The sequence below is a fragment of the Thalassophryne amazonica genome, chromosome 10 (assembly GCF_902500255.1).
Source record: "Thalassophryne amazonica chromosome 10, fThaAma1.1, whole genome shotgun sequence".
Classification (NCBI taxonomy): Eukaryota; Metazoa; Chordata; class Actinopteri; order Batrachoidiformes; family Batrachoididae; genus Thalassophryne; species Thalassophryne amazonica.
Window position 1 is genome coordinate 19,702,300 of NC_047112.1, and position 27,296 is coordinate 19,729,595.

General features: G+C 41.0%; 1 protein-coding gene across 1 annotated transcript in view; it reads left to right on the forward strand.

The window, feature by feature from the left end:
• LOC117519456 (collagen alpha-1(XXIV) chain) overlaps window positions 1-27,296 on the forward strand; it is a 240,449-nt gene that overhangs the window by 20,523 nt on the left and 192,630 nt on the right. Inside the window, 2 exon segments of the mRNA XM_034180800.1 lie at window positions 12,081-12,134; window positions 17,360-17,413. Of these exon segments, the coding sequence (XP_034036691.1) occupies window positions 12,081-12,134; window positions 17,360-17,413 (108 nt within the window).

Below are 27,296 nucleotides of genomic sequence, written 5' to 3' on the forward strand. Positions count from 1 at the left end.
ATATAGCACCTTCAACTGCACCACAGACTAAAACCAGTTAAATGTGGTCTATTAACATTAGGTCTCTCTCTTCTAAGTCCCTGTTAGTAATGATATAATAATTGATCAACATATTGATTTATTCTGCCTTACCGAAACCTGGTTACAGCAGGATGAGTATGTAGTTTTAAATGAGTCAACACCCCCGAGTCACACTAACTGCCAGAGTGCTCGTAGCACGGGCCGAGGCGGAGGATTAGCAGCAATCTTCCATTCCAGCTTATTAATTAATCAAAAAACCCAGACAGAGCTTTAATTCATTTGAAAGCTTGACTCTTAGTCTTGTCCTCCAAATTGGAAGTCCCAAAAAACAGTTTTATTTGTTATTATCTATCGTCCCCTGTCATTACTGTGAGTTTTCTCTGTGAATTTTCAGACCATTTGTCTGACTTAGTGCTTAGCTCAGATAAGATAATTATAGTGGGGCGATTTTAAACATCCACACAGATGCTGAGAATGACAGTCGCAACACTGCATTTAATCTATTAGTAGACTCAATTGGCTTTGCTCAAAATGTAAATGAGTCCACCCACCACTTTAATCATATCTTAGATCTTGTTCTGACTTATGGTATGGAATTGAAAGACTTAACAGTATTCCCTGAAAACTCCCTTCTGTCTGATCATTTCTTAATAACATTTACAGTTACTCTGATGGACTACCCAGCAGTGGGGAATAAGTTTCATTACACTAGAAGTCTTTCAGAAAGCATCTGTAACTAGGTTTAAGGATATGATTCCTTCTTTATGTTCTCTAATGCCATATACCAACACAGTGCAGAGTAGCTACCTAAACTCTGTAAGTGAGATAGAGTATCTCGTCAATAGTTTTACCATCCTCATTGAAGACAACTTTGGATGCTGTAGCTCCTCTGAAAAAGAGAGCTTTAAATCAGAAGTGCCTGACTCCGTGGTATAACTCACAAACTCGCAGCTTAAAGCAGATAACCCATAAGTTGGAGAGGAATGGCGTCTCACTAATTTAGAAGATCTTCACTTAGCCTGGAAAAAGAGTCTGTTGCTCTATAAAAAAGCCCTCCGTAAAGCTAGGACATCTTACTACTCATCACTAATTGAAGAAACATAAGAACAACCCCAGGTTTCTTTTCAGCACTGTAGCCAGGCTGACAGAGTCAGAGCTCTATTGAGCCAAGTATTCCTTTAACTTTAACTAGTAATGACTTCATGACTTTCTTTGCTAATAAAATTTAACTATTAGAGAAAAATTACTCATAACCATCCCAAAGACGTATCGTTATCTTTGGCTGCTTTCAGTGATGCCGGTATTTGGTTAGACTGTTTCTCTCCGATTGTTCTCTCTGAGTTATTTTCATTAGTTACTTCCTCCAACCATCAACATGTCTATTAGACCCCATTCCTACCAGGCTGCTCAAGGAAGCCCTACCATTAATTAATGCTTCAATCTTAAATATGATCATCTATCTTTTTAGTTGGCTATGTACCACAGGCTTTTAAGGTGGCAGTAATTAAACCATTACTTAAAAAGCCATCACTTGTCCCAGCTATCTTAGCTAATTATAGGCCAATCTCCAACCTTCCTTTTCTCTCTCAAAAAGTCTTGAAAGGTAGTTGTAAAACAGCTAACTGATCATCTGCAGAGGAATGGTCTATAGCTTACTGATCATCTGCAGAGGAATGGTCTATTTGAAGAGTTTCAGTCAGGTTTTAGAATTCATCATAGTAAAGAAACAGCATTAGTGAAGGTTACAAATGATCTTCTTATGGCCTCAGACAGTGGACTCATCTCTGTGCTTGTTCTGTTAGACCTCAGTGCTGCTTTTGATACTGTTGACCAGAAAATTTATTACAGAGATTAGAGCATGCCATAGGTATTAAAGGCACTGCGCTGGCGGTGGTTTGAATCATATTTATCTAATAGATTACAATTTGTTCATGTAAATGGGGAATCTTCTTCACAGACTAGGTTAATTATGGAGTTCCACAAGGTTCTGTGCTAGGACCAATTGTATTCACTTTATACATGTTTTCCCTTAGGCAGTATTATTAGACAGCATTGCTTAAATTTTCATTGTTACGCAGATGATACCCAGCTTTATCTATCCATAGAAGCCAGAGGACCGCACACCAATTAGCTAAACTGCAGGATTGTCTTACAGACATAAAGACATGGATGACCTCTAATTTCCTGCTTTTAAAATTCAGATAAAACTGAAGTTATTGTACTTGGCCCCACAAATCTTAGAAACATGGTGTCTAACCAGATCCTTACTCTGGTGGCATTACCCTGACCTCTAGAATACTGTGAGAAATCTTGGGAGTCATTTTTGATCAGGATATGTCATTCAATGCGCTTATTAAACAATATGTAGGACTGCTTTTTTGCATTTGCGCAATATCTCTAAAATTAGAAAGTCTGTGCTCAGAGTGATGCTGAAAAAACTAATTCATGCAGTTATTGCTTCTAGGCTGGACTATTGTAATTCATTATTATCAGGTTGTCCTAAAAGTTCCCTGAAAAGCCTTCAGTTAATTCAAAATGCTGCAGCTAGAGTAACTAACGGGGACTAGAAGGAGAGAGCTATCTCACCCATATTGGCCTCTCTTCATTGGCTTCCTGTTAATTCTAGAATAGAATTTAAAATTCTTCTTCTTACTTATAAGGTTATCCCTTAGTTATGCTGCTATAGACTTAGACTGCTGGGGGGGTTCCCATGATGCACTGAGTGTTTCTTTCTCTTTTTGCTCTGTATGCACCACTCTGCATTTAATCATTAGTGATTGATCTCTGCTCCCCTCCACAGCATTCTTTTCCTGGTTCTCCTCCCTCAGCCCAACCAGTCCCAGCAGAAGACTGCCCCTCCCTGACCTGGTTCTGCTGAGGTTTCTTCCTGTTAAAAGGGAGTTTTTCCTTCCCACTGTTGCCAAGTGCTTGCTCATAGGGGGTCGTTTTGACCGTTGGGTGTTTTTCCGTATTATTGTATGGCCTTGCCTTACAATATAACGCGCCTTGGAGCAACTGTTTGTTGTGATTTGGCACTACATAAATAAAATTGATTTGATTTGATTTGATTTGATGTTTTCCTGGCCATGATAATTCGTGCGCACAATATAATAAAAGGTGCGCATAATACTGTATAATAAATCGTGTGCACAATATAATAAAATGAGCGCACAATATAATAAAACGTGCTCACAATGTAATAAAAAGAGCGCACAATATAATAAAACATGCACACAACATAATAAATGAGCGCACAATATATAAAACGTGCGCACATTCTCTCCACATGCAAAACATTTTGCGATGATACTTCCAGGGCTCCGTAGTCTCCCAGTTCCTGCTGCTGAAAAACATCTCCACAGCATGATGCTGTCACCACCATGCTTCACTGTAGGAGTTCAATCTTTGTCTCATGAGACCAGAGAATTTTGTTTTTTCATGGTCTGAGAGTCCTTCAGGTGCCTTTTGGCAAACTCCAGATGAGCTGTCATGTGCCTTTTACTAAGGAGTGGCTTCTGTCTGGCCACTCTACCATACAGGCCTGATTGGTGGATTGCTGCAGAGATGGTTGTCCTTCTAGAATGTTCTCCTTTCTCTACAGTGGAATGCTGGAGCTCTGACAGTTTGACTATCGGGTTCTTAGTCATCTCCCCGACTGAGGCCCTTCTCCCTCGTTCGCACATTTTAGACGGGCGGCCAGCTCTAGGAAGAGTCCTGGTGGATGTGAACTTCTTCCATTTCCATTTCCATTGACTTTTAATGTTGGCAGTATGACTTGTAAAGGGAGCGAGCTGGCTGATGTGACGGAGAGGACAAAGGTCGGCATACAGCACGTCTGGAAAGTATTCACAGCGCTGCACCTTTTCCACATTTTTTATGTTATAATGGCAATGTGAAAAAAAAAGGGTTTTAAAGATTTTTGCAATTGTATTTAAAAAAACAAACTAAGAATCACACCTTGCCATGAAGCTCAAAATTTAGCTCAGGTGCATCCTGTTTCCACTGATCATTCCACTGTAGATGCTTCTACAGCTTAATTGAAGTCCCCCTGGGGTAAATTCAGTTGATTGGACATGATTTGGAAAGACACACACCTGTCTACATATAAGGTCCCACAGTTGACAGTGCATGTCAGAGCATAAACCAAGCATGAAGTCAAAAGAAATGTTTGTACACCTCTGACACAGGATTGGCACAAATCTGGGGAAGGGTACAGGAATGTGTCTGCTGCCTTGAAGGTCCTAATGACTACAGTAACTTTCATCATCTGTATATGGAAGAAGTTCGGATCCACCAGGACTCTTCCTAGAGCTGGCTGCCCGTCTAAACTGAGCAATTGGGGAGAAGGGCCTTAGTCAGGGAGGTGACCAAGAACCCGATGGTCACCCTGTCAGAGCTCCAGCATTTCTCTGTAGAGACAGGAGAACCTTCCAGAAGTAGAACCATCTCTGCAGCAATCCACCAATCAGGCCTGTATGGTAGAGTGACCAGATGGAAGCCACTCCTTAGTAAAAGGCACATGGCATCCAACCTGGAGTTTGGCAAAAGGCACTTGAAGGACTCTCAGACCATGAGAAACAAAATTCTCTGGTCTGATGAGACAAAGATTGAACTCTTTGGCGTGAATGCCAGGTGTCATGTTTGGAGGAAACCAGACATCAAATTCAAAATTCAAATTTATTAATTTATATAGCGCCAATCCACGACAATATCGTCTCAAGGCGCGTCACAACATAAAACAGTTAAAAATTTAAAACAACAATAAAAACAACCATAAGAAAAAAAACAGCAGTAAAAAAGTACAAGATTAAAAACACATCATACACTAATGATAAAACAGGAAATAAATGAGTCTTTAAATGTGATTTAAAAGTCTCCACAGTGTCCGACTGCCGAATGTGTGCTGGCAGATCGTTCCACAGAGCTGGGGCAGGATAGCAGAAAGCTCTGTGGCCGGCAGACTTCTTATTCACCCTGGGAACACACAGAAGTCCTGCACCCTGAGAACGCAGGGCCTGAGCTGGTACATAGGGGCTTATCAAGTCAGCCAGATAGGGAGGTGCAAGTCCATGAACAATTTTATAAACTAAAATCAATACTTTAAAATCCGATCTTGCAGAAACAGGAAGCCAGTGCAGGGACGCCAAGATTGGCATAATGTGGTCAAACTTTCTGCTCCGTGTCAAAAGTCTGGCAGCAGCATTCTGAACCAATTGAAGACCCCTGATCCTGGACTGCGGTAAGCCAGAGAATAGAGCATTACAATAGTCCAATCTAGAAGAGACAACGCATGAATCAAAGTCTCAGCATCAGCCCTAGACAGAATAGGACAAATCCTCGCTATATTTCGCAAATGAAAAAGGCAGTCCTTGTAATGTCTCTAATGTGGAGATCAAAGGACAATGCAGGATCAAAAATTACTCCAAGGTTCCTCACTTTATCTGTATGATGTATAACACATGGACCTAAGCTAAATGCTAGCTGATCAAATTGATGCTGATATCTCGCTGGACCAAAAACCATAACCTCAGTCTTATCAGAATTTAAAAGTAGGAAGTTACTAGACATCCAACTTCTCACTGATGCAAAGACAATCCTCCAAGGACTTTATGTGAGTAAGATTACCAGCAGTTATTGGCATATACAATTGAGTGTCATCAGCATAGCAATGAAAGGGAATCCCAAAACGCCGCAATATATTCCCGAGGGGTGCTACATAAAGAGAAAAAAGCAAGGGGCCCAAAACGGATCCCTGAGGAACCCCAAACATCATGTCTCTACGATCGGAGGAGGTTCCATTACACAATACAGAGTAGGAACGACTAGACAGGTACGACGTCAACCATACAAGAGCAGTTCCAGTAATCCCAAAGTGATTCTCCAGCCTATTGAGTAGAATATGGTAATCCACAGTGTCAAATGCAGCACTAAGATCCAGCAGCACCAGGACCGTAGTGATATCTGAGTCCATTGCTCGCAAAAGGTCATTCACTACTTTAGTAAGTGCTGTCTCTGTGGAGTGAAATCTTCTAAAGCAGACTGCAGTGGCTCAAAAAGATTATTCTCAGTGAGATAGTCCACGAGCTGTCGCGAGACCACTTTTCCAGGATTTTAGAACAAAATGACAGATTTGATATCGGTCTATAATTCTTCAATACACTAGGGTCGAGACTAGATTTTTAAGTAATGGTTTGATCACTGCAGACTTAAAACACCTAGGAACAGGTCCAGAAGTCAATGAGAGATTTACAATTTCCAGCACAGTTGGTCCAAGAATGGGCCACAAGTCCTTAAACAATTTCGTTGGTATAGGATCAATTAAACAGGTTGTGCTTTTAGTAGACGTCACAAGCTTCGTCAGTGCACCTAACGAGATACCGTCAAAATCTGTAAATCTGGATACCACCTCAGTGGGCGCATCCACCTCCACAGCAGTATGCAGTGGTTGGGCCAAAGCCTGCTGAGATATACTCAACCTAATATCCTCAATTTTCTTCTCGAAGTAATCCAAGAAGTCCTGTGCTGAGAAGGAGAGTGAATAACAGGTGGCTGTCCATGAATAAGAAATGCTACAGTTTCAAACAAAAACTTGGAATTATGCTTATTTTTATTAATCAATTCAGAATATAGGCACGCTTGTAGCCAGTAATGCCTGCTTATAATCCAAGACAGCATCTCGCCATGCAAGATGGAACACCTCTAACTTAGAACTACGCCATTTCCGTTCAAAACCTCGAGCCTTCTGCCTAAGGTCACGCAGGTAACCATTAAACCAAGGTGAGCATGCCTTGGGAAGGCGTGTCCTCAAGAGAGGAGGCGCAGCCTTGTCCAGTGTGGCCTTGAGCGCTGAGTTCAAGCCATCCGTAAGACTATCTACTGATTGAATATTCTCTAACCCTGAGGCCAAAATTTCAGGCAGTCTGGCCTCGAGTTCTATCATAATTAAAGGAGTAATGCGTCGCCGCAAAGAAAGACAAGGCTTTCGATCCACTAGGCGCGGCAACATAAATGCACACTTAACAAATGAGTGGTCAGAGATCACCGAGGCAAGAGGCAAAATGTCAATGTTTGTGACAGCAAGGCCACGTGTGAGTACCAGATCAAGGGTATTTCCACTAATATGTGTTGAATCCTGAATACATTGCTGGAATCCCAGCGCATCCACAAGTTCCATAAATGACTTACAAAGGGGATCAGAGGGCTTATTTATGTGAATATTAAAATCACCAATAATCAAAAATCAACATCATCCTTAGAGTGAAGCATGGTGGTGGCAGCATCATACTGTGGGGATGTTTATCAGTGGCAGGAAATGGGACACTAGTCAGGATTGAGGGAAAGATGAATGCAGCAATGTACAGAGACATCCTGGATGAAAACCTGCTCCGGATCGCTCTTGACCTTAGACTGGGGCATTTGTTCATCTTTCAGCAGGGCAATGACCCTAAACACACAGCCAAGATATCAAAGTAGTGTCTTCAGGACAACTCTGTGAATGTCCTTGAGTGGCCCAGCCAGAGCCCAGACCTGAAACAGATTGAATATCTCTGCAGAGATCTGAAAATGGTTGTGCACAGACGCTCCCCATCCAACCTGATGGAGCTTGAGAGGTGCTGCAAAGAGGAATGGACAAAACTGCCCCAAGATAGGTGCACCAAGCTTGTGGCATCAGAAACAAGAAGACTTGAGACTATAATTGCTGCCAAAGGTGCATCAACAAAGTATTGAGCAAAGGGTATGAATACTTACGTACATGTGGTTTCTTAGTTTTTTATTTTTACTAAATTTGCAAAAGTTTCAAAAAACTTTTCTTCATGTTGACATTATGAGGTGTTGTGAGTAGAATTTTGAGGGAAAAAATTAATTTACTCTATTTTGGAGTAAGGCTTTTAATATTACAAAATGAAGAAAAGTGAAGCGCTGTGAATACTTTTCCAGATTCACCGCAGCTTATCTCAAATTAAAACTGACTGCACTACACACATAATTCTTTGCTTTCATTTCTAATATGGCGTGACAGACAGCTAAGATCAGAAAAGTTGTCAAAGTGCAAATATTTGGACAGCAAACTGTGTTAATGTCAGGAATATGGAGTGAATTTTGTGTCTTTTTCATGCAAGAACAAAATAAGAAAATCCTTGTAAAAACATCAAGAGCTGTTACCACTCTGTGCCACCGTGTCCTACCAAGAGGGCAAAACTTTTTGACTCACATAAGCTCTTGATTCATAAAACCATTTGACTTGAAAACAGAACCTTTTGACTTGCAAAACAGTTTGACCCACGAATTGTGTTCTTCTTATTTTTTACTTTAAAAAGTCTACCATGGTTTTTCTTCTCAAAACTGTATATTTGCTTGGAATTTTAGTTTTTATTATTATTTATTTCATTCGAAAGACACAAAACTCACTCCATTCAGGAACAGTTCACAAAACCACTCTCATGATGACAGAAATGTCAAGGCCATCAGCAAGATCTGGTTAGGAACTGACAAGGACATGGACCAGTTTTTGCTAGGAAACAAGAAAGAGTTGATGCTCAACCACCAAAATACGATGAAGCTTGTGGCGATCTTTCTTCAGGTTCCCTGCCAGAGATCTGAGAGACAGTTTGTGCCTGAAAAACTCGAAGTTTAAACCTAATACAAATCATATTCTTAAGAGTCAACCTTGCAGTGGTGCCATGCATCACCACATCTGCCTTGGGTCCTAGATGGCAACCATCCAGGCAGACAGCTGGATCATCCCCACATCTTAAAAGTGACAATCTTGACTGCCACAGCCAGGGGAAACATGGGTACCCCCTTGCCCTCTCCAGCCACTGGGGTCCTCCACCCCACAGCACCTACGTGCTGGATCATGCCCAGAGAAATGTGTCACATGACCAAAACATCATGGCTAATGTTGTGTCGCAATGCAAGTTGAACTAGCAGGGTTAATAAATGGAACAGTTTTGACCATGTTGAATGCTTGGTCTCCAAGGTCAGTGTCCTAAATAAGACATTGCCCCATAAGGTGATAACGAAGGATAAAAGATGGTGCAAATTATTCCTTTTTAAACCATGTTAGGTCATCCAATAATTTACATCACCTTTTAACAAAATTAGATCAAGTCAACGTTGGACCCCTGTACAAATTGAAATGGACCTTTGTCACCATTTTTGCTGTTTTTACCCCATTACACCACAATATTCAGTCATAGATAATCCTAACTTTACCTTGTTGGAATCTCTATGACAAATGCCCAGCTCCTCAGTGGCTGAAAATGCCTGTCAGATGTTATTAGCTGTAGGTGGGGCAGGGAGAGTGAAAAAACATGCAGGACAGGTACCTTCCAGGAACAGATTAGGACTTGGCCCACGGACTAAAGTAACTATTACTTTGACACAAAGGCTTTCCAGGAGTATGTGCTATATTTATATATGCGTATATTTAAAAGGATGAGGTCAGGTCTGGGTGCATGTGCCGGTGCAATGTGTTGCCGCATCCACCATGCCATGAAACCTCGATTGGCAACCAGTCCATACCCACTTCTCCAAAGTAATCATCTATCTGCCACAGCCAGGTGAATGTGGGCATCCCTTTGACCTTCTCTAACCACTGGAATCTTCAACACTAATAACAGTCATTAATTTAACTAACTAGTATAATGTAATATATTTAAAATATAATGTGGTTGGGATGAAAATATGAGCAACACTCCTTTAGCCTGAACTTGAGTAGCAGGGTCAGTATGGAATTAAGTCAGACGTTGCCTTCCAAATGTCTTTCCCCACTTGGCAATGCCTCAGTTAGATGGTCTATTATTAAGATAGCTACAATAGACTACTTACTGGCAGCTTGTTGAGGGAAAAAATGCAGGGGACATTTCTGTCCTATTAAACTTAACTCCATGCAGTGCAGCATGTTAAGAAGATGATTCATCTATGCCTCAACTTTCCAGAGAATTGACTTTTTGAATTGACTCCATTTGGAAGGATTTTGTCCCATTTCTTGGCAGTGTCAGTTAAGCATTTGAAAATTATCATTTTACTTCATCAGAATCTTGGTTTCTTAAGGCTCTGTTGTTGTGGTGAATGTGGTCGTGTGCTCACAGTTTCCATGAGTCTGTGGGTGGGTGTCTGGAGGAACAAACAGCTGTTTCTTTCACCATTTTCTCCCTCTTTGTCAAATAATTCTCTGAAATTCAGAGGATTACGGATGCTGTAGTAAAGTCCGTTGTATAATCACTTGCTGTAGCAACAGACTGCACTTTCGAAGCCTTCCAAACATCTTTTCTGGCTCGTCTATTATACTTAAGCTTGCGCAGATTGATGTGGCTTGGCTGCCTGAGCTCGCTCATACGCTCACAAGATTGCAGCCTTCCCTCCATTTCTCATAATTTCTCCTGAATTGGATCAAAATGCCAAATTGCACCTGTTTTTATTAGCATTAAATAGTGTTTCTGGATGAGCTGAGCTCACCTTTCTTTAAAAACTACAATGAGCTGTTCTAGACAGGCAAAGGCGTTAATAAATTACATTTTCTTTTTATGTTACCTTTACCAGGGGGCCAACAAATGAGATTAGAGGGAAATTTACCTTCTTATGCTACAGCTAAGCATAAGAAAGTGTATTGCCACTGTCACAAGTACTCATCCACCCAAAGCATCTAGAACAGGGGTGGGCAACGTGTTCCAGAAAGGGCCAAGAGGGTGCAGGTTTTCTTTGCAGCCACTGACTCCACCAGGTGATTTCACTGATTAACTGATTCCATCTGCTCAAAGTGATATTAATCGGTGAAATCTCCTGGTGGAGTCAGTGGCTGCAAAGAAAACCTGCACCCTCTTGGCCCTTTCTGGAACAAGTTGCACACCCCTGATCTAGAAGGACAACAGCCTAGTTTTGGTTCCAAAAATACTATATTGTTCAAAATATAATGTGACCTTGATTGTAAGACGAGTGCTCTTTTTCAAGATATATTATTGGAAGAACACTTTTTGAAGATCAAGTCTTCTTTATTTGAAAATAATGCCAAGAAAAGGACATTTTATGGCCTTTTTTAACACTGTCCTGACACACTGACAATTTTGAGATCATGGTCAACTTTTCTGACTATTAGCATGTTTAAGGCCTTTTTGACTCGCCATCTTTTAACATTACACTGTGTCGAGTTATATTTCTTGGCTGCTTGAGAGTTGTATGATACCTCTGCTGCATTCATTACTGTGAATTTAAAATTTGTATTATAACTTCTCCTCAGCTACAGGTTAAATTACTTGAATTTTGAACTGCTGTATTTTTCTCAGGATGATCACTGTGTCGCTCTCTCTCTCTCATGCAGTTCTGTTAGCTGGGTGGAGTGGCATATTGCTACCTTCTTGGGGGGCATACTTGTTTCACGGGAATTTAGTGCCACCAGCTCTTGCGGATGAAGCCTCAACAATGAATATAAGATGACCCCCTTTTTTCAGATGTATTTCTAAGAAAAAACAATATGAAACAATATGGTATTTGAGATTACTCTCCAATTGTGATTACTCTCCAGTTAAACCTCAAATTGGAATTTCAAAACTTTTAACAGTGAAACTGAATGCAGCTTTGTGTATTGTAGTGATAAGGCCTGATTATATTGTAGTGATAAGGCCTGATTATAATTCAATATTGGTGTTTATTTCCCCTGAGGGACTGGGAAGACTGTACAGATGTGCTTACATATGATTTCATTTTTGCTTTTTTCTTCCTTCACCAGGACATTACTTGAATTATTTCATGCTTTTTCCATAAAGAAGGTTTATGTTTATCCCAGAGCTGACCAAAAGCCAAAGGTGTCACTCATCCTGAGAATGTAACTCGACCTTCCTGTTGGGAACTTTCCTAATAGTGCTTTTAGTTGAAAACACTGGCCTTCTTTCTTTGAACTTCATGGAGCTTACATAAATATAGCACATACTCATCATTGCAGAGGCCTAGACAGTGAGGTGCATGTTAATGCTTGCCATTAACAAACCTTCTCTCTCTTCCACTTCGCACTCACTCTCTTCACTTCCTTCTCTCATGGTCTTTCTTCTTCTCTTGTCTAGGGTCCTCCTGGTCCCCCTGGTTTACCTGGTCCTCCAGGAAAAAGAGGGTCTCGGGTGAGTAACTGGTACCAATGTGTAATTGTAAAGCGGCAGATTTGTCAGTTGGATCCAGATTCAGATTCTAGAATTTTTATAGAGGATGCTTTGTGATTAAAGATCAGCAGTAGTGTCAGCAATATCTGGAGGCATTGTACTTCTATCAACACATCTATAGACACTGTGAGCAAACTAAAGTCCAGTCACAAAGAGACACTTCTGACGGCTGAAGAAAATATTGTGATGTGTTCTGTGGGTCTCTCTGGCAGCTTTGATTGCTCTTGTTGACTTTAAACCCATTGGACTTGTTAATCCGCAGCATTAATGCAGCAAAGATTCAGCCATCATATTTCACCAGGTCTTATAGCAACCAGCAGGCAGTGGTCATATGCTGTCTGCCTGTGTATACAATCACAATCCAGCTTAACTGTCAAAGAAAAGGCATTGACAGATATGTTTGTGGTTAGCGTGATTAAAGTCAGGAAAGCGTCTTTGCTTTGTATTGGTGTATGGCAATGAGTTGGTCCATTCAGGAAATACAGGCAATGCTGTTTCATGATCTGTGCCTTTGGGAGCAACATAGCCAACTGACCAAACAGTTCCAAATGCAAACAGCTGCAGCTAACAGCAGTGGCGGCACAGGATGCTATTTCTCTCTAATCTTGAGACTGGACCATATGCATCTGTGAAGGCTGTCATGATGCAATGCAGCGATCACTGGCATGAGCCCTGGAGACAAGTTTAAATACTGCACGACTAATTTTTACTAAAGAGATACGGTATGTGAGGCAGGCAAATTATAGTAGGTATATGCTGCAGAAGAACTTTATTTTGCACAACTAAATTTGCAGAATGTCAACATTGTGTCTTTATTAACAAGAAAACGTTAGCATTTGGATACTTTTGAAAATCACTTTTGATCATAGGGAGAGTGACTTATAAGTGACAGCAACTGACAAATCATTCTTTAAAATACAGGAAAACTCTCATTTTCATAAACATGCCAGTATCTTTATTATCCATATATTCTAATAGCCAAGTGTCCTCTGTGTGCGCACATGTGTGCACGTGCGTGTATGACTTTGATCACGGAGAAACTGGGGAGAGCTGCCATTTGCCATTTGGTATGCTTATGTATGTTTGGTCAAGGATGAATGCTGCGAAGATGGAAAGTTGATAGGACAAGTATTTTTTGAAAAATTGTCGATTTTAGCTAACCAGTAAACAATGGACGTTGCACTGTAATGCACCATGGGGTTTTGGGGTTTGAAATGTTGTTATTTTATTTAAGTGTCATGTTGCTGTTATCATGAGTGAAATGTGTGTTGCGTTTGATGTCTTCCACCAATGTCTCTGTTTGAATCTGAAAATAGAAGCACCTGCTTGTAGCAGGATGCGGAAAAGACCCGAATCTCTCCATGCGTGTATGTGCATAACAGACAGAGCACAGCTGACATTTGCCATTTGGGATGCTTATGTATTTTGGTCAAGAATGAACGCTGCTAAAACAGAACGTTGATAGGACTTGTATTTTTGGAGAAACTACAGACATTAGCTAATATTGCTAATTAATTATTAAAACATCTTTATATTAATAGTGTGAGTGCATGCGTACATGAATTTATTTAGTAAGTTCAATGTAAGTACATAATATAATTGTAAATACATTAAAAATACATGGATGACACAAAAAAGTGAAAACACTTCCATTGTGGTCCATTTAAAAATCAAATGACAAAATAGTAGTAAAAATTAAGTAATATAATAATAATAATAATAATAATAATAATAATAATAATAATAATAATAGTGTATATATGATAACAAGAACCTAAACAATTTATAAATATATTAAGAAAGTAAATTAACATTCACAAAATTATTAATTATCAAGTTACGCAGCCATCTTGAAATTGAGCCTCTCGCTTGTGTGTTTGACATCATTAGAAACAACAGCTCAGCTGTCAGATTTCCAGGGAGTGAAATGGCCACTGGAGGCCAATTCCACGCCGTATCAGTAAGTGCTTTTGTGGTCATTGTTGTTAACCCATAAGGAATGAGAAGGAGGGCTGCAGTGGTGTGAATGTCAATGTAAAGCTCCAGTCACACGGCACTAACGAAGGACACCGAAGCCAAAAAGAAACAAGAAATCTGGACTTACGTTGACTTTCGGAGACACTGTTTAACCATTGTCCAGCTTCGTTCCTGTAGCTGGTGCTTCGTCAGAATTTTCAAACCGTTGAAAAACGTGAGCGAAACCTGACGAATTCAATTTGTCCGTATTCCATTTTGCTTTCTGTCTTGACAGTTACTCATCGTTTGCGTAGTTCCTGTACCATCAGCGTTCCATTTGACTGTCGTCCAACTTCGTCCAACCTCCCAAGTCCGACATCTTGCACAAACGTGAAGATATCTGAATGGATCAACAACTAAAGATCCGACGACCTGAACATGACTCGTCCATGTGTGGGATGAAAAGCTACATTGTCATACAGAAACAATAGCGGCAAGAACATTTTATCAACTACCTTAACTATTTACGCACGTTCCAGCCATCTGTGGCTGGAGAGGCTGTGCACACACACACAAATGGCTGCGCGCATGTTCACATGTGGTCTACAGCCACAGACGGCATCTGGATGTCCCTCAACGGAAAGAGTTGTGACATCCTCAAACATGCATGTAGGCGCTGCTCTAGCGGCAACTTGAAAATAATCTGTTATGTAATTAACAGTAAAACAAAAAAGGGTTGAGTTCTTCTTCTAAAAATTGTTGAAGTCTCATGTTCTAAAAACATTCTGGACTCACACCCCGTTCCAACTCATTACACGCTTTGCTTAATTTATTGCCACCCTTGAAAACTGTCAGCTACCTATTTTATAAACACTACCCGATCTACAGCCCATGGAACTCCATGGGCAACACACTAGTTTTTATTTATTTTTCTTATCTTTTGGATGTTTGTTCTATTGTGAACGAGATGTAAGAAGAAAGACACCTCCAGCAGAGTGTTTCCAGGAACAGGCTTGGAAAGCACATGTTTGCTACAGAAAGTATTGTAACTCCACATACTGTTGGCTGAGTCATAAAACAGAGAATAAGTTAGGCCTGGAATCATTATGTGGTGGGAAGCTGAGGACAGCGTACGGTTCTGTGGTTATGTCTTTGCTGTCTCACCACACAGTCGCAGACTTTCTTTGCTACCTCTACTTATTACATTATCACCCTAAAGAGCAGACTAGTTGATATGGTAAAGGCATTTATCATAACATCAGACTATACACTTCTTTTGATCTTTCATTGTAAGGCGTCCCTGAAACTGGCTGTCCCAAAACCTATGTCTCTTTTGGCTTGAGGGTTTTGCACAAAAATTGCAAGAAGACCTAGAGGCCCATCGGACCAGTGCTCATCCACAGATACCAGAGTGTGAAGTGGATGAATGTCTACAACTCCCCCATGGATGGAATACCACAATGCAGATGAATTGTCTTTGGACAGACTTGGAATTGAACTCTGGTAGATATCGTATATTGGTGGTCCAACTCCTATCCCACAGAGCCATATGCCCTGCCATGTGCACCAAGGACCAACAGTTATTCAGACTTCAGTGTCTTGTGCCAGGACACATTGACACAAAATAGTATACATTTACTGTGTTTATCATGCATAAATGTATGGTAGACCAAACCCGACAGTTTATGATGTTCATCACACATAAATGTATTGTAGACCAAACGTGACACCTGTCCATCTGTTTAAACTTGTCTATGCCTGGCGCACAGTGCTGTTGCACTGAGGAAGTGCATGGAAATGAAATTATATATATTTTGTGAATTAATCGCTAATGTCAGCCTGCTGGATCACACAGCATACAGTGGCCACCAAAGGTCCCTGAGGTGAAGCATTGAAGCAGCAAGGTAAAGTTTTGTTTCCCATGTTTACTCTTATTTTGTTTAATGCATATTTTCAGTTCAGTTTTGCTCAGTATTTTATGTATGTAGTATCGCCTGTCATTGAAAGAGAGAGTGAGAGAGCTCTTGTGAAATGTTTTTTTTCTTTCTTCTCTGTTTTTTTTCTTTGCTGACGGTGGCCATAATATGCCATCATATTAATATTACACAATTCCAGGTGACTGGCAGCAGTATGTCATGTACGCATATTGCGAACCCATTTATGTAAGACAGGTCTGACTGTTGTCCGCTTTATACAGCGCTGGGCTTTACACCATGTTTTCAGTGGTCTAAGGCTCAAACACTTAGACCAACGTGCCCAACATGAGTGCAAGTGGTATTATTATATAGGACATGGGCATAGATCCTAAAAATGACAACTGTGGCAATTGGAAACTAGCCATGGCAGTTGTGCTGGGTTTGCGCTGCCTTGTGGTGGGTATAAGATCGGGTCATCAGGCACAATCAGGAATTGAAACTAATGACCCTTTGGCAAATGCACATCACAGTCTCCCAAAGGAGTTAAAACCCTTCAGCTAGAGGTACCAGAGTGTTTATCATTAAGACTGGCCCATTTTGTTGTGGTGATACTGATCTTCAGTAATGTACATTTGACATCCTTGAAATTTTTGGCAGAAAACAAAACAAAGATAACCAGCCAGAACCAGAATAATGTCTTTCTATTAAAATTTTCATTTCACATACAAAGCCCACCATAGTACATGCTGTACACTGCAGTTTGTTTGTTTGTTTTTTTTTTTTTCATGGATTTTACCTAAAAACCTTAAAGTGAAAAGACATCAGAAAGCAGTCACACTTGATACAATTTTCTTGACTGTTGGCAATAGTGCAGAGAAAACCTGGCAAACAATCAGCAACGATTCAGATGTGCTGGAATGTAGTGCTGTGTGTGCACATGTACTATTTGGCATATTTGTGCATGTTTGTATCTGTGTATGCGCACTTGTGCATGCATTACATACCTTTAATGTGTAAAATTCGAAATTCCTACACTGAACACAAATGTGAACATTGTATATGTAAACATATGCATATTATAGGTGTCTGTGATGTTGAAGGAGGCCATATTATTCAGTGATTCCAGATGAACCGCTTCTTACACAAGCACACTTTCATTTATTTTATTTATTTATTTTTGTCTTAACTTCAGTCTACCCCTGGGGGGTTTGAATGTGACTTATCCGAAATACTGACCCTTTGTTGTGGACAATGAACAGTGCATTTATATCTTTCTCTATCTCCTCTCTCTGTCTCTTTCTGCATCTCTTCCAGGGTCCATCCGGTCCACATGGAAACCTAGGAGAACCTGGACCCCCTGGGGCTAAGGTTAGTTATCTTCAACTATGGTAGTGAGACATAAACAGCTCTCTGAGAGTTTCACACAGAGCCCTGGCTAATAACAACTATGGCAATGTAGTAGCTGAGGAAGAACCAGATAAGTTTTTTTAGAACCAGAACCAAATTCATTGAGCATTGGATACAGACAAGGGATGGTCAGTGTCATAATTTGCCTCTCTCGTCCTTTATTCATATGATCTATCTTTGGGGAGGTGACGGTCTAGTGGTTAAGTGTTGGGCTTCAGACCAGAGGATCCTCAGTTCAAATCCCAGCCTGACCGGAAAATCACTAAGGACCCTTGGGCAAGGTCCTTAATCCCCAAGTTGCTCCTGGTGTGGAGTGAGCACCTTGCATGGCAGCACCCTGGCATCGGTGTGTGTTTGTGTGAATGGCTGAATGTGAGGCATAATTGTAAAGTGCTTTGAGCATCTGATGCAGATGGAAAAGTGCTATATAAATGCAGTCCATTTATCTTTATGACTTATCAGTGGAAAGCAAAATGTCTGGCAGCATAGGAAGATAATTTTAGGCTTGGCTGTCATTATTTACTGGTGGTTGGCTCTCATTGTATCACTTCCTGTTCCGGAGCACAGCGGTGTTTTTCTGTATCTGTTAGCTGTTTAATCTGCGCAGTTAGATTGATCTAGTTATCTAGATTACGATTTGTTTCCCAGTGTAATCTTTACGTGCCTTAACTAAAGCACTCCTTCTGCTGAATCACCTCTAAATTATTTACACATTATTCACTTTGCGTGTTTTTAGGAATCCGCTAGCTTAGCGTAGCTACTAGCTCTTAGCCGATTTAGCATGGCGGCTTCTCCTGTCTCTCCCGCACCTTTCTGCTCTGGGTGTGAAATGTTTAGTTATTCCTCGGCCTCCTTTAGCAGTAACGGTACTTGTAATAAGTGTAGCTTATTCATAGCTTTGGAGGCCAGGCTGGGCAAATTGGAGACTCGGCTCCGCACCGTGGAAAATTCTACAGCTAGCCAGGCCCCTGTAGTCGGTGTGGACCAAGGTAGCTTAGCCGCCGTTAGTTACCCCCTGGCAGATCCCGAGCAGCCGGGAAAGCAGGCCGACTGGGTGACTGTGAGGAGCAAGCGTAGTCCTAAACAGAAGCCCTGTGTACACCGCCAACCCGTTCACATTTCTAACCGTTTTTCCCCACTCGACGACACACCCGCCGAGGATCAAACTCTGGTTATTGGCGACTCTGTTTTGAGAAATGTGAAGTTAGCGACACCAGCAACCATAGTCAATTGTCTTCCGGGGGCCAGAGCAGGCGACATTGAAGGAAATTTGAAACTGCTGGCTAAGGCTAAGCGTAAATTTGGTAAGATTGTAATTCACGTTGGCAGTAATGACACCCGGTTATGCCAATCGGAGGTCACTAAAATTAACATTAAATCGGTGTGTAACTTTGCAAAAACAATGTCGGACTCTGTAGTTTTCTCTGGGCCCCTCCCCAATCGGACCGGGAGTGACATGTTTAGCCGCATGTTCTCCTTGAATTGCTGGCTGTCTGAGTGGTGTCCAAAAAATGAGGTGGGCTTCATAGATAATTGGCAAAGCTTCTGGGGAAAACCTGGTCTTGTTAGGAGAGACGGCATCCATCCCACTTTGGATGGAGCAGCTCTCATTTCTAGAAATCTGGCCAATTTTCTTAAATCCTCCAAACCGTGACTATCCAGGGTTGGGACCAGGAAGCAGAGTTGTAGTCTTACACACCTCTCTGCAGCTTCTCTCCCCCTGCCATCCCCTCATTACCCCATCCCCGTAGAGACGGTGCCTGCTCCCAGACTACCAATAACCAGCAAAAATCTATTTAAGCATAAAAATTCAAAAAGAAAAAATAATATAGCACCTTCAACTGCACCACAGACTAAAACAGTTAAATGTGGTCTATTAAACATTAGGTCTCTCTCTTCTAAGTCCCTGTTGGTAAATTATATAATAATTGATCAACATATTGATTTATTCTGCCTTACAGAAACCTGGTTACAGCAGGATGAATATGTTAGTTTAAATGAGTCAACACCCCCGAGTCACACTAACTGTCAGAATGCTCGTAGCACGGGCCGAGGCGGAGGATTAGCAGCAATCTTCCATTCCAGCTTATTAATTAATCAAAAACCCAGACAGAGCTTTAATTCATTTGAAAGCTTGACTCTTAGTCTTGTCCATCCAAATTGGAAGTCCCAAAAAACAGTTTTATTTATTATCTATCGTCCACCTGGTCGTTACTGTGAGTTTCTCTGTGAATTTTCAGACCTTTTGTCTGACTTAGTGCTTAGCTCAGATAAGATAATTATAGTGGGCGATTTAACATCCACACAGATGCTGAGAATGACAGCCTCAACACTGCATTTAATCTATTATTAGACTCTATTGGCTTTGCTCAAAAAGTAAATGAGTCCACCCACCACTTTAATCATATCTTACGAGGGCTGTCCGTAAAGTATAGGTCCTTTTTATTTTTTTCAAAAACTATATGGATTTCATTCATATGTTTTTACGTCAGACATGCTTGCACCCTCGTGCGCATGCGTGAGTTTTTCCATGCCTGTCGGTGACGTCATTCGCCTGTGAGCACTCCTTGTGGGAGGAGTCGTCCAGCCCCTCGTCGGAATTCCTTTGTCTGAGAAGTTGCTGAGAGACTGGCGCTTTGTTTGATCAAAATTTTTTCTAAACCTGTGAGACACATCGAAGTGGACATGGTTTGAAAAATTAAGCTGGTTTTCAGTGAAACTTTTAACAGCTGATGAGAGATTTTGAGGTGATTCTGTCGCTTTAAGGACTTTTCACGGTGCGAGACGTCGCACTGCGCTCTCAAGCAGCGTCATCAGCCTGTTTCAAGCTTAAAACCTCCACATTTCAGGCTCTATTGATCCAGGATGTCGTGAGAGAACAGAGAAGTTTCAGAAGAAGTCGGTTTCAGCATTTTATCCGGATATTCCACTGTTAAAGGAGATTTTTTTAATGAAAGACGTGCGGACGGGTCCGCGCGTCGGGACGCAGCCGACGCGGCACGGCGGCACAGGAAAAACACCTCCGTGTTGATAACCATTTGTAAAATCCAGTTGGCTTTTGATGGCTTTCAGTGGAGTGAGTATATGAGAAATTGTTTATCAGCTGGAGATGTTCCAACGTGTCCTCAAGGCTTCCAACAGAGGTGTTTTTCCTGTGGCGGAGCGTCGCGGCGGCTGCGAGCCGACGCTGCAATCCGCCCGCATGTCTTTCATTAAAAAAATCTCCTTTAACAGTGGAATATCCGGATAAAATGCTGAAACCGACTTCTTCTGAAACTTCTCTGTTCTCTCACGACGTCCTGGATCAATAGAGCCTGAAATGTGGAGGTTTTAAGATTGAAACAGGCTGATGACGCTGCCTGAGAACCAGCTTAATTTTTCGAACCATGTCCACTACGATGTGTCTCACAGGTTTAGAAAAAATTTTGATCAAACAAAGCGCCAGTCTCTCAGCAACTTCTCAGACAAAGGAATTCCGATGAGGGGCTGGACGACTCCTCCCACAAGGAGTGCTCACAGGCGAATGACGTCACCGACAGGCGTGGAAAAACTCACGCATGCGCACGAGGGTTCAAGCATGTCTGACGTAAAAACATATGAATGAAATCCATATAGTTTTTGAAAAAAATAAAAAGGACCTATACTTTACGGACAGACCTCGTAGATCTTGTTCTGACTTATGGTATGGAAATTGAAGACTTAACAGTATTCCCTGAAAACTCCCTTCTGTCTGATCATTTCTTAATAACATTTACATTTACTCTGATGGACTACCCAGCAGTGGGGAATAAGTTTCATTACACTAGAAGTCTTTCAGAAAGCGCTGTAACTAGGTTTAAGGATATGATTCCTTCTTTATGTTCTCTAATGCCATATACCAACACAGTGCAGAGTAGCTACCTAAACTCTGTAAGTGAGATAGAGTATCTCGTCAATAGTTTTACATCATCATTGAAGACAACTTTGGATGCTGTAGCTCCTCTGAAAAAGAGAGCTTTAAATCAGAAGTGCCTGACTCCGTGGTATAACTCACAAACTCGTAGCTTAAAGCAGATAACCCGTAAGTTGGAGAGGAAATGGCGTCTCACTAATTTAGAAGATCTTCACTTAGCCTGGAAAAAGAGTCTGTTGCTCTATAAAAAAGCCCTCCGTAAAGCTAGGACATCTTTCTACTCATCACTAATTGAAGAAAATAAGAACAACCCCAGGTTTCTTTTCAGCACTGTAGCCAGGCTGACAAAGAGTCAGAGCTCTATTGAGCTGAGTATTCCATTAACTTTAACTAGTAATGACTTCATGACTTTCTTTGCTAACAAAATTTTAACTATTAGAGAAAAAATTACTCATAACCATCCCAAAGACGTATCGTTATCTTTGGCTGCTTTCAGTGATGCCGGTATTTGGTTAGACTCTTTCTCTCTGATTGTTCTGTCTGAGTTATTTTCATTAGTTACTTCATCCAAACCATCAACATGTTTATTAGACCCCATTCCTACCAGGCTGCTCAAGGAAGCCCTACTATTATTTAATGCTTCGATCTTAAATATGATCAATCTATCTTTGTTAGTTGGCTATGTACCACAGGCTTTTAAGGTGGCAGTAATTAAACCATTACTTAAAAAGCCATCACTTGACCCAGCTATCTTAGCTAATTATAGGCCAATCTCCAACCTTCCTTTTCTCTCAAAAATTCTTGAAAGGGTAGTTGTAAAACAGCTAACTGATCATCTGCAGAGGAATGGTCTATTTGAAGAGTTTCAGTCAGGTTTTAGAATTCATCATAGTACAGAAACAGCATTAGCGAAGGTTACAAATGATCTTCTTATGGCCTCGGACAGTGGACTCATCTCTGTGCTTGTTCTGTTAGACCTCAGTGCTGCTTTTGATACTGTTGACCATAAAATTTTATTACAGAGATTACAGCATGCCATAGGTATTAAAGGCACTGTGCTGCGGTGGTTTGAATCATATTTGTCTAATAGATTACAATTTGTTCATGTAAATGGGGAATCTTCTTCACAGACTAAAGTTAATTATGGAGTTCCACAAGGTTCTGTGCTAGGACCAATTTTATTCACTTTATACATGCTTCCCTTAGGTAGTATTATTAGACAGTATTGCTTAAATTTTCATTGTTATGCAGATGATACCCAGCTTTATCTATCCATGAAGCCAGAGGACACACACCAATTAGCTAAACTGCAGGATTGTCTTACAGACATAAAGACATGGATGACCTCTAATTTCCTGCTTTAAACTCAGATAAAACTGAAGTTATTGTACTTGGCCCCACAAATCTTAGAAACATGGTGTCTAACCAGATCCTTACTCTGGATGGCATTACCCTGACCTCTAGTAATACTGTGAGAAATCTTGGAGTCATTTTGATCAGGATATGTCATTCAAAGCGCATATTAAACAAATATGTAGGACTGCTTTTTTGCATTTACGCAATATCTCTAAAATCAGAAAGGTCTTGTCTCAGAGTGATGCTGAAAAACTAATTCATGCATTTATTTCCTCTAGGCTGGACTATTGTAATTCATTATTATCAGGTTGTCCTAAAAGTTCCCTAAAAAGCCTTCAGTTAATTCAAAATGCTGCAGCTAGAGTACTAACAGGGACTAGAAGGAGAGAGTATATCTCACCCATATTGGCCTCTCTTCATTGGCTTCCTGTTAATTCTAGAATAGAATTTAAAATTCTTCTTCTTACTTATAAGGTTTTGAATAATCAGGTCCCATCTTATCTTAGGGACCTCGTAGTACCATATCACCCCAATAGAGCGCTTCGCTCTCAGACTGCAGGCTTACTTGTAGTTCCTAGGGTTTGTAAGAGTAGAATGGGAGGCAGAGCCTTCAGCTTTCAGGCTCCTCTCCTGTGGAACCAGCTCCCAATTCAGATCAGGGAGACAGACACCCTCTCTACTTTTAAGATTAGGCTTAAAACTTTCCTTTTTGCTAAAGCTTATAGTTAGGGCTGGATCAGGTGACCCTGAACCATCCCTTAGTTATGCTGCTATAGACGTAGACTGCTGGGGGGTTCCCATGATGCACTGAGTGTTTCTTTCTCTTTTTGCTTTGTATGCACCACTCTGCATTTAATCATTAGTGATCGATCTCTGCTCCCCTCCACAGCATGTCTTTTTCATGGTTCTCTCCCTCAGCCCCAACCAGTCCCAGCAGAAGACTGCCCCTCCCTGAGCCTGGTTCTGCTGGAGGTTTCTTCCTGTTAAAAGGGAGTTTTTCCTTCCCACTGTAGCCAAGTGCTTGCTCACAGGGGGTCGTTTTGACCGTTGGGGTTTTACATAATTATTGTATGGCCTTGCCTTACAATATAAAGTGCCTTGGGGCAACTGATTGTTGTGATTTGGCGCTATATAAAAAAATTGATTGATTGATTGATTTACACAACATCTCTGTTGTAATTGGCAACAGGGGTGATATGAGCAAATAAATCATGTTAATTGATACTAAATTAAATCTACAGAAGCTTGCTGATATTTCTTTCAAGATAATGGCAAGATCATCTTTTTCTGGTAACAATGAGTGTTTAGGGTCAGTGCCTGTCAGTGGCATGGCTGGGGAGTGTGTCCATCCATCCATCCATCCATCCATCCATCCATCCATCCATCCATCCATCCATCCATCCATCCATCCATCCATCCATCCATCCATCCATCCATCCATCCATCCATCCATCCAAGATCCTAGCACTGGGACATGTGAGGTCTACATGTATGCTCTTGAGATCCAGAATGAGCCAGTGGATTTGGGGTCCATCATGTGGCAAAATCAAAGGAATGTTCTCTTTCATGATTGATCTCTCATCCTTGCATGAACATATTTGGTGATTCTAGTCCATTTTAGTGGGACTCTGCTTTTCACCTTTAGGATGTCTTTTGATAATCGGTTGTTGTGACCACTGAATTTGATGGTTGATCTGCTGCACCATTTTTGTCTTTGCATGCTTGACAATTCCTTGTGTTTTTTGTTTTGTTTTGTTGTTTTTTTATTGTTTCTTTATTTTGTTGTTTTACTTTTATTGGTATAGCCAAAGCAAATGATCAACCCACTGTGTGAGGTCTGCTTGAGGTTTCTTCTCAAAAACAGCTGAGGGAGTTTTTCCTTTCCTGACCACTGTTGCCAGTGTGCTTGCTCGGGGGTAGGTACAGTTTAAATGTTTCTCGTTGGGGCCACCTTGGGGTGACACATATTGTGATTTGGCTCCTTATATCATGCATACTTGATAAAGTACTGAGCAAGCTACTCTCCAGAAATGATGTAATTTACTATTTTTCCTGCCACTTATCTGGGGATGGATTTAAATGGCAGCAAGTTAAGTAAAGGAATAGTTATTCCTCTACCCAGACATTTCATCCATTTCCTCCTTAAAGACCACAAGGCATTCTCATGCCATCTAAGAAATATAATGTAGATTGTCCTGGATCTGACCAGGGGCGTTCTCCCAGTTAGAAATTTCCAAAGGGAGGCATGCTATTGAAATATCAGACTCATTTGATTTGGCTGCATTCAACAAGAAGAAACAGCCGTTCAACTCTTGATTTTCATCTAGATGCCAGAACTCCACGTCATCTCTGAGGGTGAGTTCAGCCAGTCTATGAAAGGAACTAATGTTGGCTGCTTGCATCCATGATGCCATTCCTTCGGTCACTGTGCAAAGTTCATGGCCATAAGCGCAAGATGGAATGTAAATGATATCGCCACGATCTGCCAGGTGATCTCATGCTTGAATTTTGCTTCATTCACACAAGACCCCAAGATAACTTGAACTCCTTGATATGGGGCCGCAACTTATACCATGGCTTGAGATTTGGGAGTGTTTCACACTTGGCTGCACACTGTCTTAACATGCATGAGGGCTTCTATTCAGGATTACATCATCTGTAAAAGCAACAGTGGGCCTAAAACTGGTTTACTCTGACACCACAGTGGCTGCAGTACAGATTTTATGTTGATGTTGGCACAAGTGTTATACAACTCTAGATTTATATGGAGAAGCGGGTATAGGCAACTTCTGACCAAGTGTGCCACCATGCTTCCTATCAACAAAAGTTGAAATCATCCACTATAAAATATTCGGCCCAAGCAATATTCAGTGTCCATCTTTATCATTGCACAAATAAAGCAAGCACTTTTACAGGGGGAGAAGACCTAGATTCTCTCTTCTTTAGTTGGAAAATGTCCTTTGGCTCTGTAAGAAGTGTTTCTTAAGCACATACAGATGCACAAGGGAGGTGTGGACCTGTGCCATTTCATACAAAGGCACCTAACCATTTCATAGGGATTTATAACATAGCACCAACAAATTATCATTCAGACGCAGACATAAATTTCATCAACTTGTGTAATGACAGAAGGTTACGCAACAAGCACTGACAAGGATATCGTATTCATCTCAGTCTGTCATTCTGTTTTGCTAATATTTACGGTGAAATATTTAAATTGTTTAGCGAAGTGCCTACTCAGATGTGATTTTGGCAGGCTTGCTAGATTTTTTTTTCATGCAGTGCAAGTATATCCTTAAAGCCACTGTAAATTCTTTGCACATTTTCTCCATATTTGTATTTTACTCAAGACACATCAAGTTGAACTCTTGGCAAAGAGGAGCATCTTTTGGGAAAACAAGAACAAATTGTACTCAAACAAAACTTTTCATCACTTTAAACAGGTCATTTTCAGCCCAGTCTCATGTTTTGTTTTCTTTTTGTTTGGTTTTTTTTGTGCTCCCGTGACGAAATGAGTCAAATTTTCATGACGGTTTTTTTTTAACTCACTATTATTAACCCTACGCCTACCCCCCAACCCTAACCATAACCACCCACGACCCCTCCCCCCCCCGCGTCACTTTTAATTTCGTGCAGCCATCACAGAATGAATTAGAATGATTTTGTGCTGTCGTGACAAAAATGAGGCACATTTCATACAATATCACGAACCAATAGATTAATGTGTATTTTGTGCTGCTGAATCACGACTTGCCGTGAGACTGCATTGTCATTTTGCACATCAAGCCTTTTTTTATCTGCTTGTTTTAAATGACAAAGTCAGTAGACACAAGATTGGCAAAGCTTCTGGGGAAAACCTGGTCTTGTTAGGAGAGACGGCATCCATCCCACTTTGGATGGAGCAGCTCTCATTTGTAAGAGTAGAATGGGAGGCAGAGCCTTCAGGCTCCTCTCCTGTGGAACCAGCTCCCAATTCAGATCAGGGAGACAGACACCCTCTCTACTTTTAAGATTAGGCTTAAAACTTTCCTTTTTGCTAAAGCTTATAGTTAGGGCTGGATCAGGTGACCCTGAACCATCCCTTAGTTATGCTGCTATAGACTTAGACTGCTGGGGGGTTCCCATGATGCACTGAGTGTTTCTTTCTCTTTTTGCTCTGTATGCACCACTCTGCATTTAATCATTAGTGATCGATCTCTGCTCCCCTCCACAGCATGTCTTTTTCCTGGTTCTCTCCCTCAGCCCCAACCAGTCCCAGCAGAAGACTGCCCCTCCCTGAGCCTGGTTCTGCTGGAGGTTTCTTCCTGTTAAAAGGGAGTTTTTCCTTCCCACTGTCGCCAAGTGCTTGCTCACAGGGAGTCGTTTTGACCATTGGGGTTTTTACGTAATTATTGTATGGCCTTGCCTTACAATATAAAGCGCCTTGGGGCAACTGTTTGTTGTGATTTGGCGCTATATAAATAAAATTGATTGAAAAATTGATTGATTGAAGATTCCCCAAAGTCATGCACTTTTACATTCCTTGCATTTCGAGGCTCAGTTGTGGTGTTACATATGATTTCAGCTTTGTAATTACAGAGTTGGTGGAGTTTGGAA